Source organism: Plectrocnemia conspersa, unplaced genomic scaffold, assembly GCF_051122295.1.
Source record: "Plectrocnemia conspersa isolate PC_06_02 unplaced genomic scaffold, ASM5112229v1 ptg000002l, whole genome shotgun sequence".
Lineage (NCBI taxonomy): Eukaryota > Metazoa > Arthropoda > Insecta > Trichoptera > Polycentropodidae > Plectrocnemia > Plectrocnemia conspersa.
The window spans coordinates 10,660,130-10,688,042 of record NW_028277166.1 but is presented as its reverse complement, the minus strand read 5'-3'; the positions used below and the strand labels follow the sequence as shown (position 1 = coordinate 10,688,042).

Sequence of the window (27,913 nt, the reverse complement as noted above, 5' to 3'; positions counted from 1 at the left end):
TAGCGCCTCGCCTGTCAGAAGTTGGGATTCGCTCGCGCCGATGACAGCTCGTGTACTGTGGCACCATTTCCGTCCGTACACCACCGATATTTTTTTCTCGTATTTTTGTTTGTTCCAACTCTTCTTCGTGAATGTGTGTGTGTGCATATAATAATAATATAATCCGGACCGAACGACAAACGACTCAGTTATGTTCGGATTACCGACGCGTAAATCTCGACGCGGTCGAACTTTCGAGGAAAATGTGGACTTGTGGTGTTTCGATCGAAAGGAAAAACCGCCGTAGTGATGAAGTGCTGGTGTATAGTGGACCGGCGGAAAATTGGCTCTATCGGATTCTGTGGATGTTAATTTTTCCCAACTCTCTATCTCCTATTATGAGTAAATGAACAATAGTGTCATAAATATTTGTTCAGCTGTGTTATATTATAAATTATATATATAGCTTCAAACACAATTTTATACCGATAAATAGAAAATGTAATATATACAGAAAAGTCAAATTTTATTAAAATCGAATATTCGATTAATAAAACAAATCCGAAGATATATTTAAATTTGTGTGTATTTTTTAAAAAATATTTATAATATAATCCGAACATTTTTTTTAAAAGAAAAACACACATTTTTAGTATATATTTGAATTTATTTTATTAATCGAACAAAAGAAAATTTTTATATACGTCAAAAACAGATTAAAATACAGTTGTGTATTATTTTTTGAGTGTTTATATTTTATAACATCGCAGATTTTTTCGATGTACCGCTACATTATCTACAATCCAAGTGCGCCCTTTTTTTATTGCTTCTTTTGAATTAAAACAAAACATATTTAATTGTAAGTAATTTATTTGATAATATATTTTTAAGTGGAAGTTTTTTCGGCAGCAGGTATAATTGAAATTAAATTTTGTAATAATAGTTTAAGACAGACTTGATATATTTTTATAGTTTTTATAGCATAGTATTGTATGTATGAACCTATATTCATTATGCAAACTGTGTCTTTAGATTCTTCATATTTCTACTAATATATAATAATATTTTGTCGCTTAATATTTGATATTCGATTAGTTAAAAATAACCAATATTTAGAAACTCTAATATCAATCATAAATTACTTTTTCGATTGTAGAAATAAAATAGACAAAATTCACATAGACCGCATATAATAAATAAATTAAATAGTGTAGCATAAATATGTATATAGCAATATAGTACATATTTATATAGCCCACCTACGATGATAATTGCATTTATAATTATTTTATCTCATTTAATGAGTCACATCTTAGAAAAACATGTAATAGATTCCATGAGCTTAAAACTCAAAAAAAAAACTAAATGTCATTAAGTATAATTTTGTGCTATAATTAATTATTTAGAAATTTTGTAAATTTTCATTTTATTATTTTTTTATTTATTAAAAAAATATTATTGTAATACAAAATAACAGAATGTATAGCAGGAAATTCGCTGTCACAAAATTGGTATAAATAGCTGGAAATTTATTAATTTAAAAAATTTAAATTTATGTATATACAATTTAAAATTTAAGACCTTCTAGTTTATTTTAAATGGATTGTGATTATATTTTGAGTTTTATAAATAAGGAGCGCATTTAAACAATAATATATATATTTTTTAATCAAAATTCTTTAAATAATTAGATTTTTGCTTTTATGGAAAAAAAATATTTTTTTTATTTTTATTCAGAAAAAATTATTGTAACATTTTGTATTTTATTTTTTTACAAGTATGATATAATTCTAGCTTAAATTATTTTTTGTGCTTATTAAAATGCAGTCATGACTGTATTATTAAATTTTAAATATTTTGCTCTTAAAAATGTATTTTTTTTTAATTTTAAACATTAAAACCGAATATGCGATATAAAAAAACAATATTTTCCAGATATATATTTACAAAAAAAATTGTGTCTTGAATAATTTTTTACTTATAAAAGAACATTTTCACTAACATATTTATATATATTAATCATATGCAAATTATTTACTATTTTTAAATTTTATAGCAATATATGTTATATTTTATTTTATACATTCGTTTTGTTTTTTACATGAAAACTATAGTTCAAAACTAAAGCTTAATTTTTATTTAGTGTCTTCCTTTCAATAGTAGATATATATGTTTAATCAAGTTTTAAAATCAAGTACATCAGCCTTCATTTGAAATATATGATATATACACATATGTATATTTTATGAAGGGCATATATTACATAACCTAAAATATTTAATTGTTTTCAGTAAATATGTTTTTATCTGGCTTATTATTATACATATTTATACGAAAAACACTCTCTAGCATATAAATACATATTTATATCAAAAACATGTTAATCATGTAGTTAAACATTTAAATGTTTTTTAGTAATGTGCATTTATTTTCAAAAGCACACGAAGCTTAGTTTAAAAGATATTATTTATGATAAAAATGTCAGTTGACTCGTTTTTAAGATTTAATCTTCAATCTAATCTTTCGATAAAAAAATATTTCAATGAAACAAAAAAGAGAACAATTTGTCAAATGTCTTTCGTTGGCACAACTGCTTTCGATATAAACACGCTATTTAGCGTCCATTACCAATTAACTATCTCAATAACGGTCGTGAAAAGAGTCGACGCGTTAAAATGTACAAATTGCTCTTTTGTCGAGCAGCGAGAGCTATTCGCGAAATATAATCGCGACAAAAAGTTAGCGCGTTCAGGCGTTGACGTTTATATCACCCCCCATTTTAGCATTTTGACATTTTCGAAAAATCGACACAATGCACTCGCGACTGGGGCAGGTCATGGATATAATCACCTCGTTAACAGATTTATTAGAACGCAAAATGTATCATTGATAACCTCCCCACTCCCGGCTCTTGATCGCTTGTAATTATAAGTTAGCGTCGGGTTAGCGTCTGCCGCGGCGCTAACAGACAAATGGCAACGGGGCTTTCTACGGCTAGAATGGCGCTTGATTAAAAAAATATATTAAAATAACAAACATTGTTATACATATAGGTCTAGACGCGACGCTTTGTATATTCTTTTCACAGAGGAATAATAAATAATTCGTTGCGATTTTTTTTGCGTGTGAAAATGTGTTCCATAAGCTGAAAATAAATTAAACTTACTTATATGGGTTATTTCAATTTATATGTACAATATATATCCTTTCAATTTATTGCCTAGAAAATATTAGATTTGTTTTTATTTAATACAAAAGCACATACACAGTATATTAATCGTAACTACAGTGTCGGTCAAATTAAAAACAGGGCTTAAAAAAATATAGTAAATTTTATTGCTTATTATTCTTAAGAAGCGTTATAATAAATTTAAATAATAATATCATATAGATTAATATTATTTTTTTTTATCACTAACTTACATTTTTACTAGCCTAATTTGATTTACCGAATACTCGTCGTTTTACTTATTTCAGGTATTAAAAAGATAAATATACTGATTGGTTATTTAAATTATTGATAAAAATAAAATAAGTTATTGACCCTATAAATCATTACTTTTATTAGTACTTCAAAATTAATTATTTATGAAAAAAAAACATGAAAAAAGACTAAAAAATATTCATCACGTTAGGCTAACTTATGCCTTTTTCTGGCAATTGCGAGCAGTACTTAGTGGAATTAATAGTTTACTTTGGTGGCAGTAGTTCGTAGTAAATGATATCTTTTCAATACTACCGGATACATAACTTTGGCTTTAGAAATAGTTTGTATTGTCTTACTCTGCTGTGATGTTTGTTATACTTGACGCACTTTTAATAAGTTGTTTAAAATATAATTCGTTTTCATTGGTTCCTAGTAAAGAATCGAAAACAGAAATTTGGTCTAGTTCAAATGATGCGGCACTCAAATTTCCAACTTCTTTACTATCCGTTACTGATTTTTAGGATGAACGTATCACACCACAAAACTGTGGTTAACCTGTTAGTTGTCATGCATTTATATAAAAATACATGAATACTACTAATAACTTAAGTCGGATTTGACTGCCGTCGCAAGATATATATTGTCAGTTAATTTACCTAATACATTTTAAATGTATTTTTTGCTCATTTTAAAAATATCATTGCACATCCTCAATAAGTAATAAAGCTCTGTTTTAATTTAATGTTGAGAATGATCGAAAAAATAGTTTTCATACATGCAGTTCTATATAGTGAAAATATTTTTTTTTGAAAACCATTTTCATTTATAATAGCAGCTCACAAGTTAATGACGCGTTTTTTTCATTTTCGGCAGTAAAAGCAAAATATGACTAATGTATAAAATAATATAGGAGTCACTGATTACAAAATTTTTTTTAGGATGAGATCTTAATTGTCACTATTATAATTAAAATGTATTTTTTGGCAGTGTAGTTGGTAACGATACCAGAAATCTATGTTCCAAATCCAAGCGGAGAAAATGAGACAAATATATGATACAATCTAATATTTATTTTATTACTAATAACAAAATATTGTTTTATGATTCTATTTATATTTTTGCGTAATTATGTAAATGATAATATTTATAATGTTTTTGTAAATCAAAAATTCTCTTTATATTGCTTATATGGTGTTTTTTTATTGTTCGAAAAGAGTAACGTGGGAGATGAAGTGCTTTTTTTAATTGTATCGTTTGATGTGCGATACATGAAATATTTTTTACCCGCTATCCAAACGACTGATGATCCTGAAGTTTCCATCGTCGCGTCATTAGCCCGCGGACTCGTCATTCAACGCGAAATTAGCATTTGCACTTCAGAATTTCCAAACATTTTGTTCTGTCCTCTAAGATTGATGATACGGACGTTTAACCTCTGCGTAGTCGCGACAATTTTATTGCACATACACACACGACAATATAGTTAACGGTCTGTTTTTACGTGTTATAGGTACGTGAAAAGATATTGAATTAAAGTGTATCATGGAAAAGTGCGGTGAAAACGATAAGTAATAACATTGATAATAAAAGAAGATATACGAGAAAGCTCTAAGATGCAACAGCCGGAAGAATGCTGCTATGGACCGTGGACTACGCCATACAGCGGGACTATGGAGCCCATGAAGCAAATTGAAGGTATGATCATTCTTATTACTATATATTTAGGTTAAATATGTATTTAGATAATAAAAACGATTGCTTATCTAAGAAAACAGAAACAAAAACACCTACCCTTGTTCCGTGTTGACTTCCGATCTAAATGATTTATTGCTCATAAAATGCGCCAAGTCCCATAGGACTATCCAACAAGCATCCTGGGATCAATCCTGTGTCAACATTAACACTCCTCCTGGCCATAATTAATGGGTATAAATCAACAACAGCTGTAAAAATGCACAGAATGTAGCGAATTGATTAATAGTTTGTTTTCGACCTGGTGACACAACTAAGTTTCTTATATTATACAAATCCCGGTCGTAAATTCCAGACACGTACTCATAAATGACACAATTTGGAGCGTAAAATATGCGTGTAATTAATTGTATTATTCTGACGTCCCGTAAAATGGATTAACATTTAGGCTAGACTATTAAATACATCTATCAATAAATAGTAAATCAAATTATCATTAAAATACTAAAACAAACACTGCATTGAACGAATATAAAATGGAAAGCAATATATTTTAATTATTTATTTAACAATCAAAAAATAGATTTAGTGTTTCGATTAAATTTGTAAATAGTTATTTATTATTGCAATAAACGCGTACAAATATACAGCGCATTCTTGGTCTCTAGGGAGCATAAATTACAGGGCGCCTATAAAAAAAGTGTTCGGGTGACATAAGTTTCCACGGACGTTTTACTAACGAATGGGCGGACATTCATTATGGCAGTGTCAAGACAAACACGAGATCGACCTAGACGTTTGGTTTCCAAACTTTCGCACTATTACACACCTATGTATGTCTCTTGAAAAAAATCTCATTCGTAGGAGAATCTTAAACAATTATAAAAAAGTACTATGAGCAATTCTTTGGGACATTCATAATTTTCCAACAGTTTAATAAAAAATATTTGTTTGGAATTTAGTTGTAATAAAATAACCCTTTATATGTAAATATCTATAAAAAATTCTCGCTGCGCAGTCAGATAATTTCAAATAATATTTAAATATTTTTTACAGCGTCTTAATTACACTCGTATTAACCGATTTAAAAAACCTGTATTTGTTAAAGGTTCATATGGGATTCAAATTTTGAGCCCATGTCCAGGGCCGCCGAGAGCGAACCTGGGACCTAGGAAAACAATGATTCCGGGCCTTATGACAAAAATGGCAGTTTATGTATTTTTTTATATTGTTATATAATTTCATGAATAAATAATAATAGGTGCGAGTTAACCCTTTATATGCTACAAATAAATACAAGACATATTTTCTGAAATCATATTTTATGCTAAATATTATAATTAGGCATTAAGAAATATTAAAAATATCTACTCATAATATTTACCTGATCGTGTTTTCTTTGTTGCTCAGTGTTGCCATATAGTAGATTTCCAGTCCAGGTCAAAAGCAATAAAATCGTTTATATCTAGTTTTGCTTCTTTTAATTGCATATCAGAAAATATTTATCATTATTATATAATATTAGATATTTTAAAAAAAATTTACCATTCATCGCTGTTCGTGCAACGTCTTACTAATTCTTACTATGTAAAATATTTGAGAAACATAGTATTACTCCAAAAAGTAGTCATTAGAACTGGCTGACTAAACACCAACTTCTGTGCGTTCCGGATTTTGGAAAATATGTGTACGCAAATATTTCCAAAGGACCCCCCAATGAACTATGTACCTCTGGGAAGTCTAGGGCGTGTTTGGTTACGATTTAATCGATTTAGGAAGATAGGAAGATTTAAATTATATAATATATCTAAATCTTCAATAAAAAAGTATAATATCTCAAGTAATTAGAAATGTAATAATTGTAAGTTCTTAAATCCTGAACATTATATTGATTTTATTAATCATTAATTTTGCGTGTATTTTATTGTGGAAATATTTTAATGGCACACCACGTGTGAATACATGTGTGGTCTGGACACTCCCAAATACAAAAAAAAATGTTAAGAAAAGGTGCATATTTGTCTACGAAAAATGATGAATTGCTTTGAATATGTTTATAAAAAAATATAGTTATTATTACAAATATATCTGTCGTTCCAATAATTATCCGATCATTACAAGCATACAACGCACACCCAAGTAAATATTTTAACACTCTATAAATACGCTATAATATAATGGTGAAAAATTTATGCACTGTAACTTTAGTATGTGCGCCCACCCTGAATATATTTTGATATAAAATTAATAGTAAAGCGAGAATAATATGCGTCAAAATGTCGATGTTTTTCGTCAACATGAAAAAATATATGACGTTGCGGGGGGAGTGTTGGAATTCAAGATTTTCAGAAAGGTATGCATAAGCAGTTTGTTTCGGTATGTCACGAGTTGTCTAGTATTAATGCCGAAGCCGACAGTGGGCTTGCGGGTTGCATATAAATCACCAAACCCTTGAAACTCTCGAAATAAAAACCCCAACTGTGAGATTTTAATATTTTGATTTATAAGTAGATAAATACGGAGAGGTTTAAATATACAAAAATTAGTGATAACACAAATATTTAATTTTTAAGAAATCAACCTCATCCAGGAGACCCTCAGCGTAGATGCACTTGAACTACTTCAACCCCCTCGATTACTAAAAACGTCGTTTAAGACAAGTTTCTTAAATAATTTATCGACGGTTTCACAGACGCTTACTCAATTTGCTGCATATATTATATCATCTCGAGTGTTTTCTCGTACAAGATAATGCAATACGTAAAATTATTTCTAACTGTAAAAAGCAAGTAAGTGTGCGTGTGGAACAGAACACGTGGTTATTTAGACAAGTAGCTTTGTCATGTGTTGGTGTCAGTTGACTCAAAAGTGTCAGCGTCAATGTGACACGTTTGAGACTGTAGTCTTCATTGATTGACGTTCGTCAAAATGACATTGAGGGCTGCAGATTCTATTGAGCTTAAGGAAAAAATAATTGTTTTTCTACATTTAATATATCGCTTGAATCTATAGGTTATATAATTCGCATAGGAAGTAATGGACTCGATATGAAATATTTCAAAAATCAGAAAGCTCAAATATTAAAAAAAAATATAACAGAATATATCTTTTACTTTTATATACTAAAATATGCATAGAAATTTCTACACATATTTTATCAGAATAAAAATCTCAAAATAATAAGTAATGTTCTGAAATTTCTTTCAGTGGGTAAAATGCGAGAATGCTGTTTTTTTTTAAATTTAGTAAATTTATTATATTTAATATTTAGTCTTGGTAGTTCGTATAATTTTTATTATAGAGCAACTCTTCACATCTTATTTATTTATATTTTTTAAAATGATAACCCTGTAATTTTACAATGAAAATAAACACTAGAAATCAAGCGTTTGTTCTGTGACACCTTCAGTTAAAATAAATAAACGAAAGCGCTTCATAATATCACAATACAATTATGTTTTAAATAGCTCTTTAGGTGGCGAAGTTTACTAACCGAGATGTATAGTTAAAAGTAATTATTGTTTAATACACTATAATGTTTTATTTTTATACTTATGAATGCAACAATAGTACGATATGATTTTATAATAAATATTATTATACATATGATGATATTCCCATAACTGAAGTTATATTTTAAAATTCTAAAATAATTGAGAATACACCTATTGTTCTTATGTGATTTTAATATTTATTCTAAATGCTGTATAAATAATAAATATTTTTATAAGATATTTGTGAATGATCAGAAAGAAATTGTGGATTATTATATTTTTGTGCAATAATGAGAAAATACCTTCTATATATTAAATTACATACTAATTACAACTATACAATGTTTCAATTTATAATTTTTTAGAATAATCGAATATTTTTTTTAAATATTTTATAGTAAAAATCTGAATTTTGGGTTCCAGAATATAATTATTCATTTTTGCAAAAAGTTAATTTTTCCGTTTTACAAAAATATTTTTTTTAGAGTGTATGGAATGGTGTAATTATTTTTTTAAGTAATTAGTAATTGAGGTTTTTTGTTAACAATAATTAAATTTGTATTACTTAATGAAATATACTAATTAAAAAAAATATATGCTATGAATTTAATGACATTAAAAAATCAGCGTATTACATTTTAAAGATAATACTTTAATATTATTGTAGAGTTAAAACTTCTTGAACACTTAATTCTAAATTACGCATGGAACAAAATTTATCTTTAACTGTTATGACCAGTAAGTATAGTCGGTGATTAAAACCTGAAAGACCTGGGTTCGAATCCCATATGAGCCTTTGTAATTTTCATCGTGTCTGAGAGTTTGCAATTAGTGATTAATATATAATTATAATTCCAATAGATTAAAACAAATTAGGTTTTCCTAGATTTTCTGAATCTCGCTGATGAGTATAATTTAAATCGAGTTGAGTCGTACATATTTTCTGTATACATACATATTAGATATAAAAAATAATGATCTACTTTAGCTTATATATATATAATATTATATATGTACCATAAAAAATATATTAAAAATAAAATGTATCAAAATCTAGTATATATTCTATCTTAAAATTGCAATTAAAAAATAATTGTAAATATTTTGGCAAAGTATAAATTATATTTTTTTGCAGAAAAATTTAAATCAACGATATTTTAATAAAAATATAATTTATTATAAACTTATAATGATTTTTGAGCAAACAGGTTGAGTTTTCGAAATATCATCTCTAAAAATTTGCTGGCTTTTTTTTTAAATTTTGGTCTGTAAAGTCTATTTGATATTAAAATCAATTTTAAAATAAATAGGGATTTTGTTAAAGAATATATTATATTTTTGCAGAAAAAATATCAATGATATCTTTAATTAAAAAATAGGTTGATACATTTAAAATCAGTGTTTAATTGAATCTGTATGACAAAAATTTGTATTTATATTTCATCCTAGCGAAGTCTATACTATAAAACAAAAATACACGTATCGTTCTATAACAATAACTTTTTCCAAACGGTGAACAGTAGCGACGTGATATTTGCACATGTCATTCTGGAAAAATACAAAATAAAATAAATGGAATTTTAGAAAAGTACTTTAAAGAATTTCTATATAATAAACATTCATAAAAAAATATTTTTTCATATAAACACAAAAAATCTTGTCATTCAATGTAATGTTTAACAAAAAATGCTTATTATCAAATCTAAAGAAATAACCGAATGTTTGGAAGCATTTTTGCAAAAGTGAACTTGATTACTTGGACTTTAAAGTCCAAGTAATCAAGTTTACTTTTCTATATTTTCCAAAGTGTATATTTAACGTTAACGTTAAATGTCTTAAATCATAATAATATTTTGTTTGGCATGACTTTAGTATAACATCCGCAAATATATTTCTTGTAAAAAGTGATTGATTGGACACAATGCGCAATCGAAACGGAAATGCTCGAACTCATATTAATCTTAAGTTTTTTCTTCGGTGTCGTATCGTATGACACTCTGTGAAGATTTAGTGATGAAGACGTTTGAGTTAAAAAATGTCTCTCTCTCTCTTTTCTCGGGGAACAAATAGGTCTTGCGCCAAATAATTAGTACAACAAATTCACTATATAAATCTTGGTAAAACGCCGGGTCTCGAATGCCAGGGCAGGCCCGCCGGCAATGAAGATTTATGCGTCGTCTTCCGACACCCCGGTTGAGGACGAAAGCTAAATATAGTAGATTGAGAGCGAAAATCGTAACTACCTAACGAATTACTCGAATATGCAAGCGATTCCGATCGTGTGGACGCACATTGTTATGGTATGATGTATTGGAAGATCGTTGAGTGTATATTTATTACATTTTTAGCATAAGTGGATCTTTAAATTTTGGGTCTCCAGAAAAATATTTCTAAAATAAATCAGATCTTTGAATAGTTTTATTTAATGCAAATAATATTATTGTCATTATTGTCACAATAACTTCAAATATTATCTAGAATATATTACCAAGGTATATAAGTCTAAAAAAGCTAAACATAAAAAATATATAAAATGTCATTTTTGTCATGAGGCCCGGAATCATTGTTTTCCCAGGGCCCGGGTTCGCTCTCGGCAACCCTGCATTCTAACACAAAGTTAGTAACTTTTGAGGCTGGAAATACAGCAAATACATTAAACGAATAACTTGTGTTAAAATCTAGAATATTTGCCTTTAAGAAGTTGGTAATAAATTTCTATGACATTAAAAGAGTTTATATATTATTATAAAATAAATCTTCTTTATAAATTTTTTTGTATTTTTCCTCAATGTATATATATCTTAAATTTTTAACTATTATTCTAATTTTACCTTTTGTAAACTAGAATATGGTAATAAGCCTGTACTGTATTTTAAAATATTTGTTTTTCTTAAATATTAATTTTGTAATAGGCTTTTTTATATTTGATATTTTACTCATAAATTTTAATTTTACTTATTTTTATAAATTTAATTAATTTATTTATACGACTGTACAGACTTTTTAATACATATTTTTACAACAACATATACATATTTATCTTAAATTATTAAAACGTACTTTAATGTTAAATTAGTAAAAGTATTACCAATCTTATGAATCATATTAATATTTAATGTAAATAATAAATATTCAATATATTACAATAATAGTAGCAATTAAATAATTTTGACTTTTTAATACAAATTGACATTTTTCGAAACATATTTCTGACCATTTACAAAGCCATATAATTTTGATGCCACTTATAATAAATAAAATGCATCTGCTATTTTTCAAGTTAAGTCTATTGATATCACAAAATAGTGAAATAAATCATACGTTTATTTTTTTAATCAATTCGCCATTAAGCTTTAATAGTTCTTTGAGAACAAATTCACTAAATTTGTATTAAAATAAAAAACTTGTATTACCTAATCAAAACTTGTAAATATTATAGTGTAATATTTATATTTATAGACACATGATTGAAAAATATAATTTTGCAGTCTATTCGTTTTCGGTTGAGCTCATATTTATCTCACGTTAATATTATTTATCAGCCATATTGGACCCGTAGTTTGTGTTTGATACCAAATTATCGATGACGCATTTTGTAACGCAATCTCTTTATTTTGGAAATGATGGATTTAATTTTGCGTCAATAATAAAATAAAATACAGTGAATTAAATCAAATTTTGAAAACCATTATAAGCAAGGATACAATCTTTAAACGAAAAGTTAATGAATTATACGTTTACAAATAAGCCTTCATGGCCTATTTGTAAACGTTTGTAACTTAACGAAAAATGATGGACGGGCTACTATAATATATCAACTACCGATGAAAATGTGAAATAATAAGGGAATTGTGTTAACTTAGTCGGTAAATCATTATTTTTTAAAAATATTATGTTATAACATTACAGGCATTGTATCCCAATGCATTACAACGGGTCCAAGACATAAGTAGTAAGAGACAAGATTGAAATCAAAGTTTGTAAATTTAATTTAGTAAATATAAACTTCAATATAAACAGCATACTATGTCTGATCATATTTAAATAATATATCTCGATATTCATCCATGAAATTATAAAAATCTCAGAAAAACAAATCTGTGATGAACTATCGAAAATATATTTATATCATAGTTATTAATTACGATCTCGCAGATACGATTAAAATAAAAGTTTTATGGATTTATTTCTGGTTTAGATACGGTTCATTAGAAGCAATATTTTTGCTGACATCAAATTTGTTCTAAAACTATTGAAAAAATTTTTTTTTTCTTATGTTTCATAACGAATCATGAGTAAGCATTCTGGTTTCTCAAGAAATGAGAATTCGTTTTCGCTTCTTAATTTTCCCGAAAAATTTTAATAAATAAAAATATTCTTTATAGGTACATATGAATAATCTGAATTGTTTTTATTTTTGCAATAATTGTTTGCCAATATTTAAACATGTAAATTTTATTGAGCATAGTAATTAAAATATAATAGTACATAAATAGTGCTAAAACATTTATCATTTATTAAAACATATTAGTAGGTACATTAACACACATTATTATTCAAATAACTGTTTCAAAAAGCACATACCACTAAGTGGTATCGTCTATCCGTGTTCCATTTTTATTAAAAAAAATTAAGTGAAAAAAAATGTGGTAAGCCTTTATACATATTTGCAATCTGCCAATTCCCACGCAGAGCGGTTTTTTCTCACCTGTTACGAAGGTAGTTCTTAGATTAACGAAAATCATAAACATTATTTTTTTCCATTTTAAAATATCTGACACGGACCCGCCCTTTCATATGCAGCGGTTATAAAGCATTTAAAAATATTCGTACAAATTAATTTTTATCAAGAAAATTCTTGAGAAATCAGCAAATTTCTCGATTTGGCATTTTTATCGAGAAATTCTCGAGATGAAATACTAAGTATACGTATGGCTTTGACATCAAAATAAATATGTAATCGTTATAGTAGAAGCGCCCTGAAAATCCATGACCATGGCAACTAGAGTCTCCAATTCGAGTAATCGAGTACTCGATACTCGAGTATTTTTGTCTATTTTTTCAAGTACTTGATAATCGAGTATTTTGAAAATTACTCGATTAATACTCGAAATTAAAAAAATTTGAAATATTTCAGAAACAAAAATAACTTTAACTCGGTCCGGTAAAGGTTAACGTCTTGCTTTTATTTGGCGTTTATGCCCGAAGTCCCGAGTTAGAGCGGTTACTATCAGGTATAATTTTTTCATAGTTCCATAGTTGCATAGTTCCGGTCGTCGGCTATGTTAGTGGGTACGACGGAGAAATTTCTTTTGTGTTTTCTGTTCGACAGTCCCGACTTATCTAATTTATGGCAATGAACAATATGAAATATCAACAAAAAAAAATTTAGGTTTTATGACTATGCAGTTGTAGCGTAAAGTGTTGTCAATTGCTTATACTGATCCCTCAGCTTAAAATATAAATCAAAACAATTGTGTGTTTTAAACGCATTTAAGTAAAGTCAGTTCTTTGCGAACCGTTTAGCTCTAGAGTGAAAGGGATTCACCCAAATACATCTTCGAAGGATACAGATTTAAATTCTTCGCATTAATCAGAAGGATTAGAAGATTGTATATTGTTAAGAAAAAAAATCTATTCAAGAAGAATTACAAAATGCTATTTTGTCAATAGTTGAAGGGAATGAAAGAAGAGAACATAAAAAGAGAGTTCAAAAAATTGTATATCTATAAAAAGCGAACAGATATAAATTAGAAGCCTTATCCAACGCGTTAATGACAATAAGATCAACAGCAACGGAAAGGGTTTTTTCCATAACGGGAATAATAAAACCAAAGGTTAGCAGTAATATTAAATTCGAGACACTTTTTGCATTATTGTTTTTAAAAAGTATGTTCGTGAAGTTAAAATAATTGTAAAAATTAACATACTAAGTATGTTATTTATTTATTTATATGTGCACGAATTTGAATAATAGCTATTTTGGTACATTTGGTAAATACTCGAAAGTACTCGAGTACTCGAGTATTTTAAAATTTTAATATTCGATACTCGAGTAGTTGATGGTTCGAGTAATTGGAGACTCTAATGGCAACGTCAAGCTTAATCGAATGTCGAGATTCTCATTACCGTTTTCTTCGATTACGAGAGTCCACTTCGATTTCTTACCCATAGGTCGTATGGATAATAAGTCATTTGTGTTAAGTAAACTGAGGAAAGTAACCAGAATAGTAATCAAAAATTATTATTTTAAATCACGATATCGCACTGGATTGCAATTCAATGGGTGAGCTGAAAACTATTCGAAATAATGCATTCCAGAGATGTTATGCTTGTTGAAAGAAACACTGGCATAGTTCTATGATATCTAATGAGAACAATATTTATTTTACAGAATAAACAAAAACTACTTGTGTAATATTTACAATGATTAAATAATAAATTAGACCTATTTAATGCATCGTTCTATGCAAAGCATCTGAGTGATTTAATTGGGACGCTTTAGCAACTATCGAAATGTCGATGCATTAATCAAGCATGAATGGCACTGGGCAATTCCTGATCGCTGTTTACAATAGTAAGCCATCTCAAAAATGTTCCGTGACATGTGGCCGACACTTATTTATTAGATAGCTAAACCAGGTGACGCCTGGTAAGATCAATGTCTGTCAATTTGCTCGTTGATCTTTCGCTTAAACTATACAACGATCGCCTTTTGATCTATCTAACTTCACTAACTACAAAAAATAATATATTGATCTATGAACATTAAATATGCAGCAAAGTTATACCCGTAGGATCTAGGGTGATTTTTATACTACTTTTATTTACACACTCTAAAACCAGACGCATTTGTCAACGCCCTGCACACCGTAAATAATAGGCGAAGCTCGTGATTATCTTTCATATCTTTTCAGCTCTGTCATAAAATAAAAGCAATAGTTACGAGCAGCGAACGTTTGTGTTTTATACTTATAAATTTCACTCTGTGGAAAAATCGAACTTCGGTGTTCAAACGACATTGTCGGTGGTTTACGATTGTCGCCAACGACGGAAGCAGGGGCGTTACATTGGCGGCACGCGAGCGGCTCGTTATTTATGCGCCATTACTAAACCACTTATAGCTTAGCAGCATCTGCGAGATGATCGTAAAGTTTCCTCGTGTGTGTATAGTAAAGTCACAAATATACAGATGTTCCGCAATGGTCGGGTTCGATTTCTATTGCCACAAGTCACCCCAAAGGTGTGGCTGTAACTCTTTCGGATACATTCGATTTTATTTGACAGGGACTAGAGCAAGCACGATTTTATTTTATTTATGATTTTTGGAATATGTAAATAATTATATAATATATTATATTAGCATTATAACCGCTGATAAAGTAATGGAGAGTACATAAAAAAGTTTTCTATATTTATCATCCATGATTTTTTAAATCTAAATACATTTATCAACTGCTGAAGATATTTTTGTATTTAAAAAAGAATAAACTTCATGTGCTCTAGAAGTATCTGAGTAATAAAAACTGTGCTGAACTGAAGGAAATTTATTAATATTATAAATTATTATTAAATTCGCATTACAACCTGTATAAAAACTATAGATTCGTGATGTTCTCGTAGCTTTGTCTGCCTTTGTTTTAATCTAATCGTCTTCAAAAACCGGATTGAACTATGGATTTCAAACTTCGTAGCTGGATTAGTATTGATATGAAGGGGAAAATTGCTGCTTCCTCGGTCTTCTAAATCTCGGTCGCAGCTCCGCTTTATGAACTGTTAGGCCGGTTTCACACGTGCCGGATGGATTCACCCGGCACCGGGCCGGCGCCGTGTAGTGGGGATGGTGTTGTATGAACTAGTACCTACCATTTCAGACGTGCCGGACGAATCCATCCGGCGCCGGCCCGACGCTGCCCATACAACACCACCCCCACTACACGGCGCCGGGCAAATCCATCCGGCACGTGTGAAACCGGCCTTAGTGTTTCCAGTCGGAAGTATACCTACTCGTAAAAATATACATAATCAAATATAGCTTTATTTCATTAATTAAAAAAAATATTAAGAAATCAGTGGCAAGAATTAAAATTAATACACAGATCGACTGATAATATTTTCGGTAAAATTCAGATCATTAGAAATGAAACTTAGTCGCATAAAAGAAAAAAAACTAAATGGCTTAAAAATAAAGACACGAAAATTTCAGCGTTAAAAACTGAAAATACAATAGCTAAAACAGATCAAGAAAAAGCAGAGATGTTAGCTCACGCTTTTTCTAAGTCGCACAAACTCGCTAAAATTAAAAATAAATAAAACTAAAAACAGTATTATTAGATTGATAAAAAAATAAAAACTTATGCAATAGATAACAATTTAATTTTTTAAGTATCATTAAAAATTTGAAAAATAAAAAATCACTGGAATTGACAGATAAGATAACACAGATAACAAATACCTTTTTATAATTTGCATTTATTACCTAAAAATCTTCAACGCTTGCTTATATTTAGAAAACCATTTAGAAAACAACTAAAATTTACCCGGTTAAGATCCTCAATTCGCTATTAATTAACTATCGTATTGTAGTAAAATTAAAAAAAAAAAATCTTTTGCGTTGAAAACAATGAAAGCAAGCAAGTCTGCCGTGAAAAATGTCGTAAAATAATAATTCTAATTGATCAGCACGGATTAGGTTTTCCTAGATTTTCCTATTCTCATATTGATGAACGTCGTTTATAATGACATATTTTGATTGTAAGCTCTTATAACAGTTACAAATTTTTAAAATAGTTTTATTTGATTTCAGTCTGGTGTCTCACTACTTACTTAGTAGTATTGATTGGTAAACTTAAAATATATATGTATGATAGATATTACTTTGAAGGAAATATAAATACCTTTTAATAAAAATATAAATTGTCATTTTTTATTACACATGTACCTAAATTAAATAAAATTATAGTATTCTATTGTTTCTTCAATTTTATCACTAGATTCAATTGTTATTTATTAAGCGTAGATTTATGTCCACTCTCTCACTTGTTTAATTGCCAACAATGCGTCATGCAAAGACAACAGTCTTTTTTTCTTAAAAATGGCATGTGGGCAATGCATCTCTAAGTAGCCAAAGGGAATACAGCCAAATGCCATGTCGGCATTCAGGCAAAGCGGTATTGAACTTTGGAATTTATTTAAAGTGGCACCACCACGATTGAAGTACATTTTATTTTAATTGATCTCCTTTCTTTTTAGCGTGCCTTCAAACTGCGGGTAGGAGTCGCACGGACACGAGAACTTCGCAGTGTTCCCCTTCAAGAATAGGAGATTCAGGATCTGATAATGAAGATTCTACATCAGCTCACAACCATAGAGCACAGCCGCAAAGAAAAGAGGTTAGTTTCATCTTATCATAAAATGGCATCTAGATGTAGTAAATAATATTATTATTATTTCAGAGCTTACCCTTACATCCCAGTTTAGCTGGATGTTGCGCCTTATTAGAGATGAAACCACTGTGGGACGAGTTTCACGAACTAGGCACTGAGATGATAGTGACCAAAGCGGGAAGAAGAATGTTTCCGGCATTCCAAGCTCGTCTGTGTGGCTTGGACCCGTCTGCAGAGTATATGCTAATTATGGATTTTGTACCTGTAGATGATAAAAGATATAGATATGCTTTTCACAGGTATATTATCACTACAATATTTACTATATTTTTGATAATTATATAATACATTTTTAATTTTATAGTTCCTCTTGGGTAGTAGCAGGAAAGGCCGATCCTACCTCTCCTCCCAGGATTCACGTGCATCCTGATTCACCTGCACCTGGTTCACAATGGATGAAGCAATTAGTATCTTTCGATAAGTTAAAGTTAACCAATAATCAACTAGACGATAATGGACACGTGAGTTTATTTTATAAATAAATTTAATTCTCGTTAGAGTACGCTCGGGATAAGGATTCCGGTTTGTTATTGTGTGGGTGAACTGTTGTGGCTCAAAACAATTTCACTCAGAATATTTAATTTTTTTATTTTAAAAGAAAATGTATGTTTATTTAACATACATACATCTGAGCTAAGTTGGAAATTTCAACGGACAATTAAAAATATATTATATAATCGAAGAAACCAGACATTGAAGTCATTAATTAAATATTTGCAAAATTCAAAATGTTTCACTAGTGAAAAAAATAATGAAGTCTGTAGCTATTCTTCAAAAGCAAAAAGATATAAAATGGGGAAAGAAATTATTCGCAGATTGTTTAATGGCTCGACGACTCTATTAAATCATTAGAATCCATTGAATAAATTAAAAAAATATCATTGGCGCAACGATAAGAATAATAACTTTTTTTAAGTCTTACGGAGAATAGTGTAAAAAAACCAACAACGTACGGATTAATGGAAAAATAATTAAAATATTTTAATCCACGGGTAAAATATTTTAATTTGAAGCCTTGATATCAATTAGCCTAGATATGCCCAAGAAATTTTGTTCTCTTAAAATTTCATTTATAAATAAAAAACAGTGGCACGAGTTTAGTGACCTACCCATGGGACAGTGGGCATATCTGGGTTAAACCAATATCAACACAAAGTTATTTAAAATAAATCACTAGAGAAGATCGAACTTCTGTGCCACACTGCACTTTAATGACGAATACCAGCGTTGACGAATCAGCGACTGTCCTTAAAAGAGAAAGCGAGACAACGAAGTACACGCTACATCGCTTCTCCCTCTCATATACATGTACACGCACACAATAACAAACCGGCATCCTTATCCCGAGCGTACTCTACACTATTCCATATACAGATAAACAAAAACCTTATATCAATTCCGTTTGTATGTGTATTTCGGGTTTCAAAGCCGATTGGTTTGATTTATTTAGCCAGTTTTATTTTACAAATATTAATAATATCGATATACAAATCAAATGCAGGTGTTAGTGTCGGGTGCCAGTGTAGAATATGTAAAAGGACTTGTAGCAAAGTAGCAAAAATATAAAATGAATAAAATTTTAAACTTTATGATTTAAAAAAAGTTCTACGCGCTCCGGTGATGTACACGAAGTATACTCGTCATGGGTTAAAATGTAAATATTTAAGCAATTGAATACTGAATAATTATTAGCAAAATTATTTTTTTAAATAAAGTTATAAACATCTTTTGCAAACGTCGCTTCCGCGCGAAGCAAAAATATGACTATTTGCGAATTGCTACCAGAAAAATACCGGTATAGTTAGAGATATTTACATAATAAGATGACATGTATACTTGGTGTACATCACAGGAAGGCACACATTAATATACTTATTTTTATTAAACAATATATTAATAATTTAAAAATAATAATATATTATGAGTTTTTATTTAATTTAGATATATATAGAAAAAAAGTTGCTTTTGAATTTAAAAATCAAATATTATAAGTTAAATATAAAATATAGTGAACAAAATTTGAGTAGTAGGTATCAGGCGCGTACGGTGAAATAAATTCCATTTCGCTCGTTCGCGTGTTAAGTGACGAGAGTGAGTGAGAGATATGGGCGTGTGTTACATGCGTTCCGCACGCTCATTTCTGTTCACTCATTCTCGTCACTTAGCACGCGAGCGAGCGAAAGGGAATGTATCTCACCGTACGCGCCTGGTAAGTATAAAGAATAGCGCGGGTGATAATTAACTGCATTTAGATTATATTCACTTCAATAAAACGATTTGCACTAATAACAAATATAATATATTGCATGAAAAATATATTATTCTAATATAATTACATTTAGTCAACATTAAAAAAATATTTCAACATTGAACAAATAAAATGCACATAAGAAAAATATTATCCTTTGCATTGATTACTTTCCACTATAAAACAGATTATTTTCATTATAAATGGATACTTTTCACGATGCCACTTTGGCGTACGGTCTACTTTAGCCTGCGTTGACAGTTGCGCAACGTCCACTTGCTGTTCAAACCAAAACCTAACCTAAATGAATTAAGCATACTCCGAAAAATAGCGTCGCCTTTCGGTTGTACTAAGTGCAAAGTATCCAAATTAAAGTTAAGGTTATACCAAACGCAAAGTATCAATATATATTTATATATTCTCTTATAGAAATAATTGTATTTTTTAGGACGTGAAAATTATTAACAAACAATTCTATTTATTTATTTATTTTAGATTATACTGAATTCAATGCATCGATATCAACCAAGATTTCATGTGGTTTATCTTCCGGGAAGAGGTGCACCTCCAGCTGACAACACTGCAAACTATCGAACGTTTATTTTCCCTGAAACTTGTTTCACTGCAGTAACTGCGTATCAAAATCACAGAGTAGGTTATTAAGATACTCTAATTTACTATAGTAACGCAAATAACTTATCTTAATTCTCTATATCAATAGATAACTCAATTAAAAATAGCCAGCAATCCATTCGCTAAGGGATTTAGAGACTGCGATCCAGACGACTGGTAAGCATTATATTTACACTTTTAATATTTTATATTAGTAAATTATTATAATGTATGCCAGCGGTGAACATTAAAGGTGTCTTGAAAACTTAAAATTTTAAAAACACAATATTGGCCGCTGCGCAGTCAATAAATTGTCGGCAATATGGTCGCTAATAAAGATGCAACATTTTCTTAGAGATTAAAAGTTGATGTTTATAACTTTGGAGATTAAAAAATGTTTTATCTTATCCTTATGCTGTTATTATTTATGATAATGATCTTTTCCGCATAAAAATAATATATCAGTTTCATATTATGATTGGCCACTGCTTGTCTTATTTTATCTTCGCTGACAGTCATGTTGTGACTGAGAATGTCATATGGGATTAACTGCGGCCACACGTTGCGCTAACGACTCGTCATAAATAGCGTCTAAATAATAGCTCAAACGGCACATTATAATTAAACTGTATTACTGTGTCATTATATTATTAGCCTAGCGCCAATGGGACGAATCACTTCTCTTCTTTCTCTCTCTATATATAAAAGAAAGTGTATATTATGTTGACTAATGTTGACTAATTAGGTAAATTTAAACATTGTGCCATCAATACGAATGAATGTCGTGTTTTAATTACACAAAAATCAAAGAAACATTATTTTTAATGAACTAATACTAATGTAAATAAATCTGTGATTAATTTAAGAGTGTTATTTATATGACATTTACATGCATATGTACGTAAAACAGAAGGCGGTTCTTCAGAAAGAGTACACAAATATACTTTTATATAACGTCAAAGAGTTACATAAAAAGCTATTAATTTATTTTAATTTATAACTTGCTTTTTTCATCGATTAGTGGTTCTTTCGTTTAGCGCATAAATTAAAACACACCGGAACTCATAAAAAATTACACATTCATGTCAGAAACATATCGATGGGAAGGTTTTGACTAAAGAAACTTCCACGAAAGATCTGGGACTCACTTTTGATAGCAAGTGTTGATTCTTTCTACACGTAAACGACCTCTGCGTCTTCTAAGATGCTCGGCTGAGGAACGCATTTCACTTTATTTCGCAGGATTCTTGTATCGAGATCTATAATTTATTATATTCTATAGTCGCATACTAACCAAATACTCCTTAATCGAAAAAGTTCAGAAAATGTAATATAGTTCAGATACTTTTATAAGAGGATATTTGGTTATTAACCGTTCTTGTATCCCAGCGCCTTTCTTTTAGGAGCGCTTGGATACGATTCTCTGAGTATGTCGCTAAGCATTTATTCAAACTACTAAAGAATGCTGTCGATAATCAAACTATTCTCAAGGAATTCCAGTTTTGGGTTCTGAACGTCTTAGACTCAACAGTCGCGATCGCGTCCTCTTTTGATGTCCGTTAGTGCTAAGACGTCCGCATTAGCCGTCTCGCCTATGGCTGTTGCCATCCGTCTCCTTAATACGCTGGCATTGTATATTGATTTACTTAATGTCAGCGATAAGAAGCTGGTCCAGTTCGTGTAATTTAATTTTAATATTTTTTATTTATGTTTTTTTTAGCATCGTGGCGCATTGGGGTTATTTAAATAAATAATTAAATATTTAGCTTACATAGAAAATATTTTTACTTGCCGCTTTGAGCAACGTTTACTGTTTATTTGAAAGAGCACACGAAACTTCGAATGGGTATTACAACTTATTTAATATAACATAAAAGAGAGTTAAATTATCTTGCTTTGTGTATTTTCTCTTTAATTTTTTAGTATAAATACACAAAATTATAAACTAATATATAAATCCGTAGCATACTATTTTGCATTATTTATATTCAGTGCTTCCTTTGTATTCATAGAGTTATAACTAAATCGAGTCTAAAAAAAGTTTATACAGAGCCGGCCCTGTTTCTCTCGTGAATTGCTCTACTCTTAAACGTACTTCCCATCTAAACCATAAACATTTCAGCTGAGAGCTTTTGAAAAAATAAACAAGCCGTCGCCGGGCAAAAAAGCCGCATCTTAGAAATTTGGCATTTATTTTTATCAAAACCATTATTTCGACCGCAGGATTTATTTGTTCGCCACCAAATGTGGCACACTCGCTCTGGAGTCAAAAATAAAAATATTTCACACGAACTGTCATAGTTTATAATATTTACTTTTTTATAATATATAAAAGATTTTCTTTGTTCAAGTTTGTCATTTTATCGCGCGATATTTCATACGCGATGGTTCCGTTTCAAAGGAGAGACGTCCGCTGAATTTATTTCGGTTATTACTCGGTTCGTTTACAAGCCACTCTTAAAGTGACAATATTTTGACTGTCCAATCCCTTTGGAATTAAACGCTACGCACCAAAGTCGAGAATGACATGTGACAGCGACATAAACCGCAGTCACATCAGCTCAAATGTTTATTTGCTTTTTCGTTTCATGAAACAACCGGAGATATACCTAAATTTCTTTTTAGGAATCAAATTCACTGTTGATTTACAATCTAATTATATCTATGGGTAAATATGACAGAATATTCTTAAACACACAATTTTCATATCCGGAATGTAAGAATATAAAACTAGAAAAAAGTAAGAATACGTTTTCAACATAACTATAATTGAATATGCTAGTTACTTGATTTCTCTTTTTGAGGTTTTAATATAAAATAATCGTTTCATTAATAACAGTGTTTTACACTTGACAAGGTTCATAAAGTCCATTGATTGTTAACGCATATCAAAACAATTTGTTGAATGAGTTCATCAGTGACATTGTGATGTCTTCATTATAAACATGATTAGCTTCAGTGGTACAGTCAGTGACTAATACCTAAAATACGATAAAGTTCTATCGTATCGTGATTATTATATAATTACAATCTGATTACATCACAGATTATTTGTTTCTAATCTCAATAAAATCTAGCTAGGTCGTTCATTGTGGCACCTATTGTGTATAATTATTAAAAAATATGTCACTAATTTCAGTCTGATGTCTCACTACTTGTAAACGCTGACTATGTTTACCCTATTGTAACGCATTGGGCTAATGCCTAAAGATTTATAATAAATAAACGCCCCTTCTTTCTGCTTTTTAACTTCACAGCACCATTTCGTCTGTTCATACCGCCATTGACATAAATATAAACAATTTAGTCTCGAAAGAACCTCGCATTTAATGAGATTATACATTGACACGGTCATTTTAAACACATGACAAAAACAACGTGCTTGGTAAACTCGTGCGTACATACTAGTCAATTTAATAAACATATTTAAATTTTATGGATTTCTCTATTAGCAATCATTTAAAAGTAAATCATGATAAAAGGTTACATCAGTTGTTTTAAATAATTTATACAGTTCGATGCACACTAGTCTATCCAAATAAAAATACCATATATAGATAACAGGTACGTCATTTCAAATTTTTCCAGGAGAAGGGAGGGGCAAGGTTGGCTAGTCAGTGGTCGTTTTATTAATATTTGCATTTTATTAAGATTCATAGTATTTCATTCTATGATAATCATTTTCTGGCCAGATTCAAGGGGGTCCCTGTTTAAAATCTACGTCAAAAGCAATAAAATTGTGCCGTCGCAGTGCAAACGCTCAGTTATCTAAAGTTTATAAGACTTTTATAACAATTGCGACTTAATTGAGAATCAAACGATGCAAATCTAAAGCGAATTTTGATCAATAGGAGAGCACAAAAAACAATTATCCTTTCTCAGAAGTCAAAAATCCACGTCAAAAGCAATAAATCATGTCGGCACTGTCGCAGTGGGAACGCTCGTGGAACGTCCTTAGGAGGACGAAGTGGCGTAGACTCCAATCTGAACATCTAAAGAGTCTTATTCCGTAGAAGCTCTGTAGGATACGGTTTTGGTGAAGGGAGCCGTTGGATGCCATAATGTGGACATCGACTCTTGTCTGACCCTCTGATAAGATCCTTGCTCTATAGATGTAGCATGGAGGCCGAAATCTCAGGAGCCTCAATGAGGGATGCTTCAACTGAGGCGGAGTCTTCAGTGGGGCAACCTGTCAAGGACAAATCTCGGCGGATGGCAGCTTGTTTCGGTGCTGGGGATTGCGCTGTTCTCTCTACTCTAATCACAGACCCAAGATCCAGCGTGGCTAATAACTAATGATATCTCTGGCGTCTACGTCTGGTAGATGGACAGGGTTTCTCTAAAGAACGCAATTGTATTTTTTTAAAGTCTTATCACGATTACTTTTCTCACTCAAACATAAGTTTTAAAGTGTTTTTTTTTTCATTTTAATTAACTAATTCCGATTTTTGAAAATCGGAATTGGTGAAATTTAAAAACACTAGGGCTTATATAGGATTTGAACCTAGGTCTTAGAGCTATTCTATCACGTCTATCACGCATGTAAATAATAAAAGTCCACGCCTTAAAAATTCACAGCAGAACATTTCTGTAAAAATCATATAATTATGCAGACAAACCAAAAACTTACAGTAAATATGTATTAAAAATCTACGATTTTTATTATCTTCATAAAAATAAAAGTGGGAAAAACTGTTTTTTTTTTTTTTTATTAAATTTATTATTACTACTAGTGAGTGTTGTATTAAAACATTTATATAATTATATTTATACATTAACACATGTTTGAATATAATTGTGTAACAGTTATATGAGTGAATAATAATAATTATTTTTCCATCGACCTCAGAGCGCAAATTGACCCTTAACAGAGTCATATCGACTCCTGGGAGGCAAAATCTACGGTCGTTGAGACCCATGATATAGTATGAGCATAATTTATTATTGAAAATTGGCAAGAAAGATGAAATTATAGAAAAGCAAATACTGAATAAGCATTCAATAGTATTTCATGCAAATCATAATTTGTAAATATCTTTCGAATATAAATATATAAAAATTAAGTGTACTCACCGATGAATTGTGCAAAGAGCGTCTATTTTAAGGCGCCCTTTTCTCTGCTGCGAGAAAACAAATAATTCACGTTTTCTTCATAACATTATAGAATTTGTAATAACATTCCGGATCTATCAACGTAAACGATACGTGTTTTATGTTATCTTTAAAATGTTACGGAATGCAAATATTTGAGATTCGTTTAAACTTCTATTATCGTTTCAGCGGCACAGAAGTTATGAACCAACTGCAGCTTACAGGCGGACAACGCTCGGGTCGAAGCCAGCAACACAGAACAACTCCAAATTCTAACACTAAAGGTAATTCTATTATAATATTTGTATAAGAAAATATATTAATTTAATAAAATAATCTTTTTAGATGACGATAACATGAATCACCCATCGCCTGGCTCTCAGACTATCCAATCAACAACTTTAACACCTACGAATAATAATAATATAAGCGAGCCTAATTCGGCCCTGGTTCAATCTACAATGGTTCAACCTCAATCTATTCGTTTTGCACCACCGACGACTTTACAGATACCAAACCCTTCAAATCTAGCTCAAATTTCTCAACCCTATCCAAGCGACGTTTGTAATTATGGACCCATTTATCACCACCATCTGGTGAATCATCACTCGTACAACCATCAGATACCATCTTACGCGCCCAAGACATCGCCATCTACCTCAAGTCACTTTGTCGCCAGTCCTAGATCGGTATACGGAACAAGTGGGCACAATGCATACCAAGGAGGATTCTATCCCACAGCTCCCGGACAGCTTCCTTCGAGAACTACTCCGAACTCTTCGCTAGGACCTACAGTTGGTAGTTACTCAATGCACGACTATGCTCCGAGATAATAATTTATGTATATACTATATTTTTTAATAATAATATTAACAATAATATAAAATACAATGTATCCAAAGACTTAACATTTATATTATTAAGATATATTTTTTATATATTTAAATAAAATTATTTTATCTATTTTTGATTACTTTTATTGATTCTGGTAATGCAATAAATATATTTCTCTGGAATGGTATGCGCGTTATTATTAATTTCTGGACTCGAAACGGAAACTGTAAGTAACAAGAGGAACAGCCCGAGAGTATCATTTCGAAGCTGGACGATGACAGATTTATTGGGTGATAGAGAAACTCCATATTATACACGGCGGCACAAACCTTGGCAATGAGTTAAAATGGATATATAGAAAGGGATGCGTTATTAAAGCGTTGACCCGAAATATACAAGGATTCTAAAATAGCATTAATTTAATTTTTAAAATCTTTAAAAACGGTAACAAAATTAATGATTTAATTAAGAGTGTAGTTCCTAACCTTTTTTGACAGCGAAATTTTCTTGGCAATAAAAAGACAAAAATATAATTTATAACGTAGTAAAATATACATTTACATACTTATCATTATTTATTTACTTGTGATGTATAAATGTAACAGTGAATGAGTATTTTTCTTAACCTAATGAAGTTCTAAAACTAGTTATTCAGGGGTAAATAAGCGAAAAATGTACAGGCGTCGCATCTCACATATTGCTCCATAGTTGGTTTGCACTTAAAATATTACACTATGTTTTAAAAATATAATAGCTATCCTTACTGATATTACTACAGAGTTCTGATATAAAAGTCTTGGTCAACATTTATTCAAATCGAATTTTGGTCAAAAGGAGGGCGCAAAAACAATTATCACTTCTCAGAAGTCAAAAATTCATGTCAAAAGCAATAAAATCGTGTCGGCATCGTCGCAGTGGGAACACTCGGTACAGAGCCTGAGAACAGGGACCTCCCTTTAATTTAGCCAGAAAAATGCATGTCATTTATTGAAATAATATGAATCTGAATGAAATGGAAATATTTATAAAACGACAAATGACTGGCCAAATCCCCCCCCCCCCTGGAAAAAGCTGAAATGACGTCCCTGGT

The 27,913-nt window shown here is 30.2% G+C and overlaps 1 protein-coding gene across 5 annotated transcripts; it reads left to right on the top strand.

Annotated features, from left to right (window-relative positions):
• Positions 1–26,954, top strand: org-1 (T-box transcription factor 1). 5 transcript variants are annotated; one of them, XM_088205613.1, is made up of 9 exons: positions 1–71; positions 4,917–5,101; positions 17,845–17,984; positions 18,048–18,277; positions 18,343–18,499; positions 20,782–20,937; positions 21,008–21,075; positions 26,179–26,273; positions 26,335–26,954. In XM_088205613.1, the coding sequence occupies exons 2-9, from the start codon at positions 5,020–5,022 to the stop codon at positions 26,820–26,822; spliced, it is 1,416 nt and encodes a 471-aa protein (XP_088061739.1). In that variant the 5' UTR covers positions 1–71; positions 4,917–5,019; the 3' UTR covers positions 26,823–26,954. The 5 variants fall into 5 exon arrangements, with proteins under 5 accessions (XP_088061739.1, XP_088061741.1, XP_088061740.1 ...); XM_088205615.1 differs by having other exon boundaries at positions 46–99; XM_088205614.1 differs by lacking the exon at positions 1–71 and adding an exon at positions 174–346.
• The last annotated feature ends 959 nt before the right edge of the window (positions 26,955–27,913 follow it).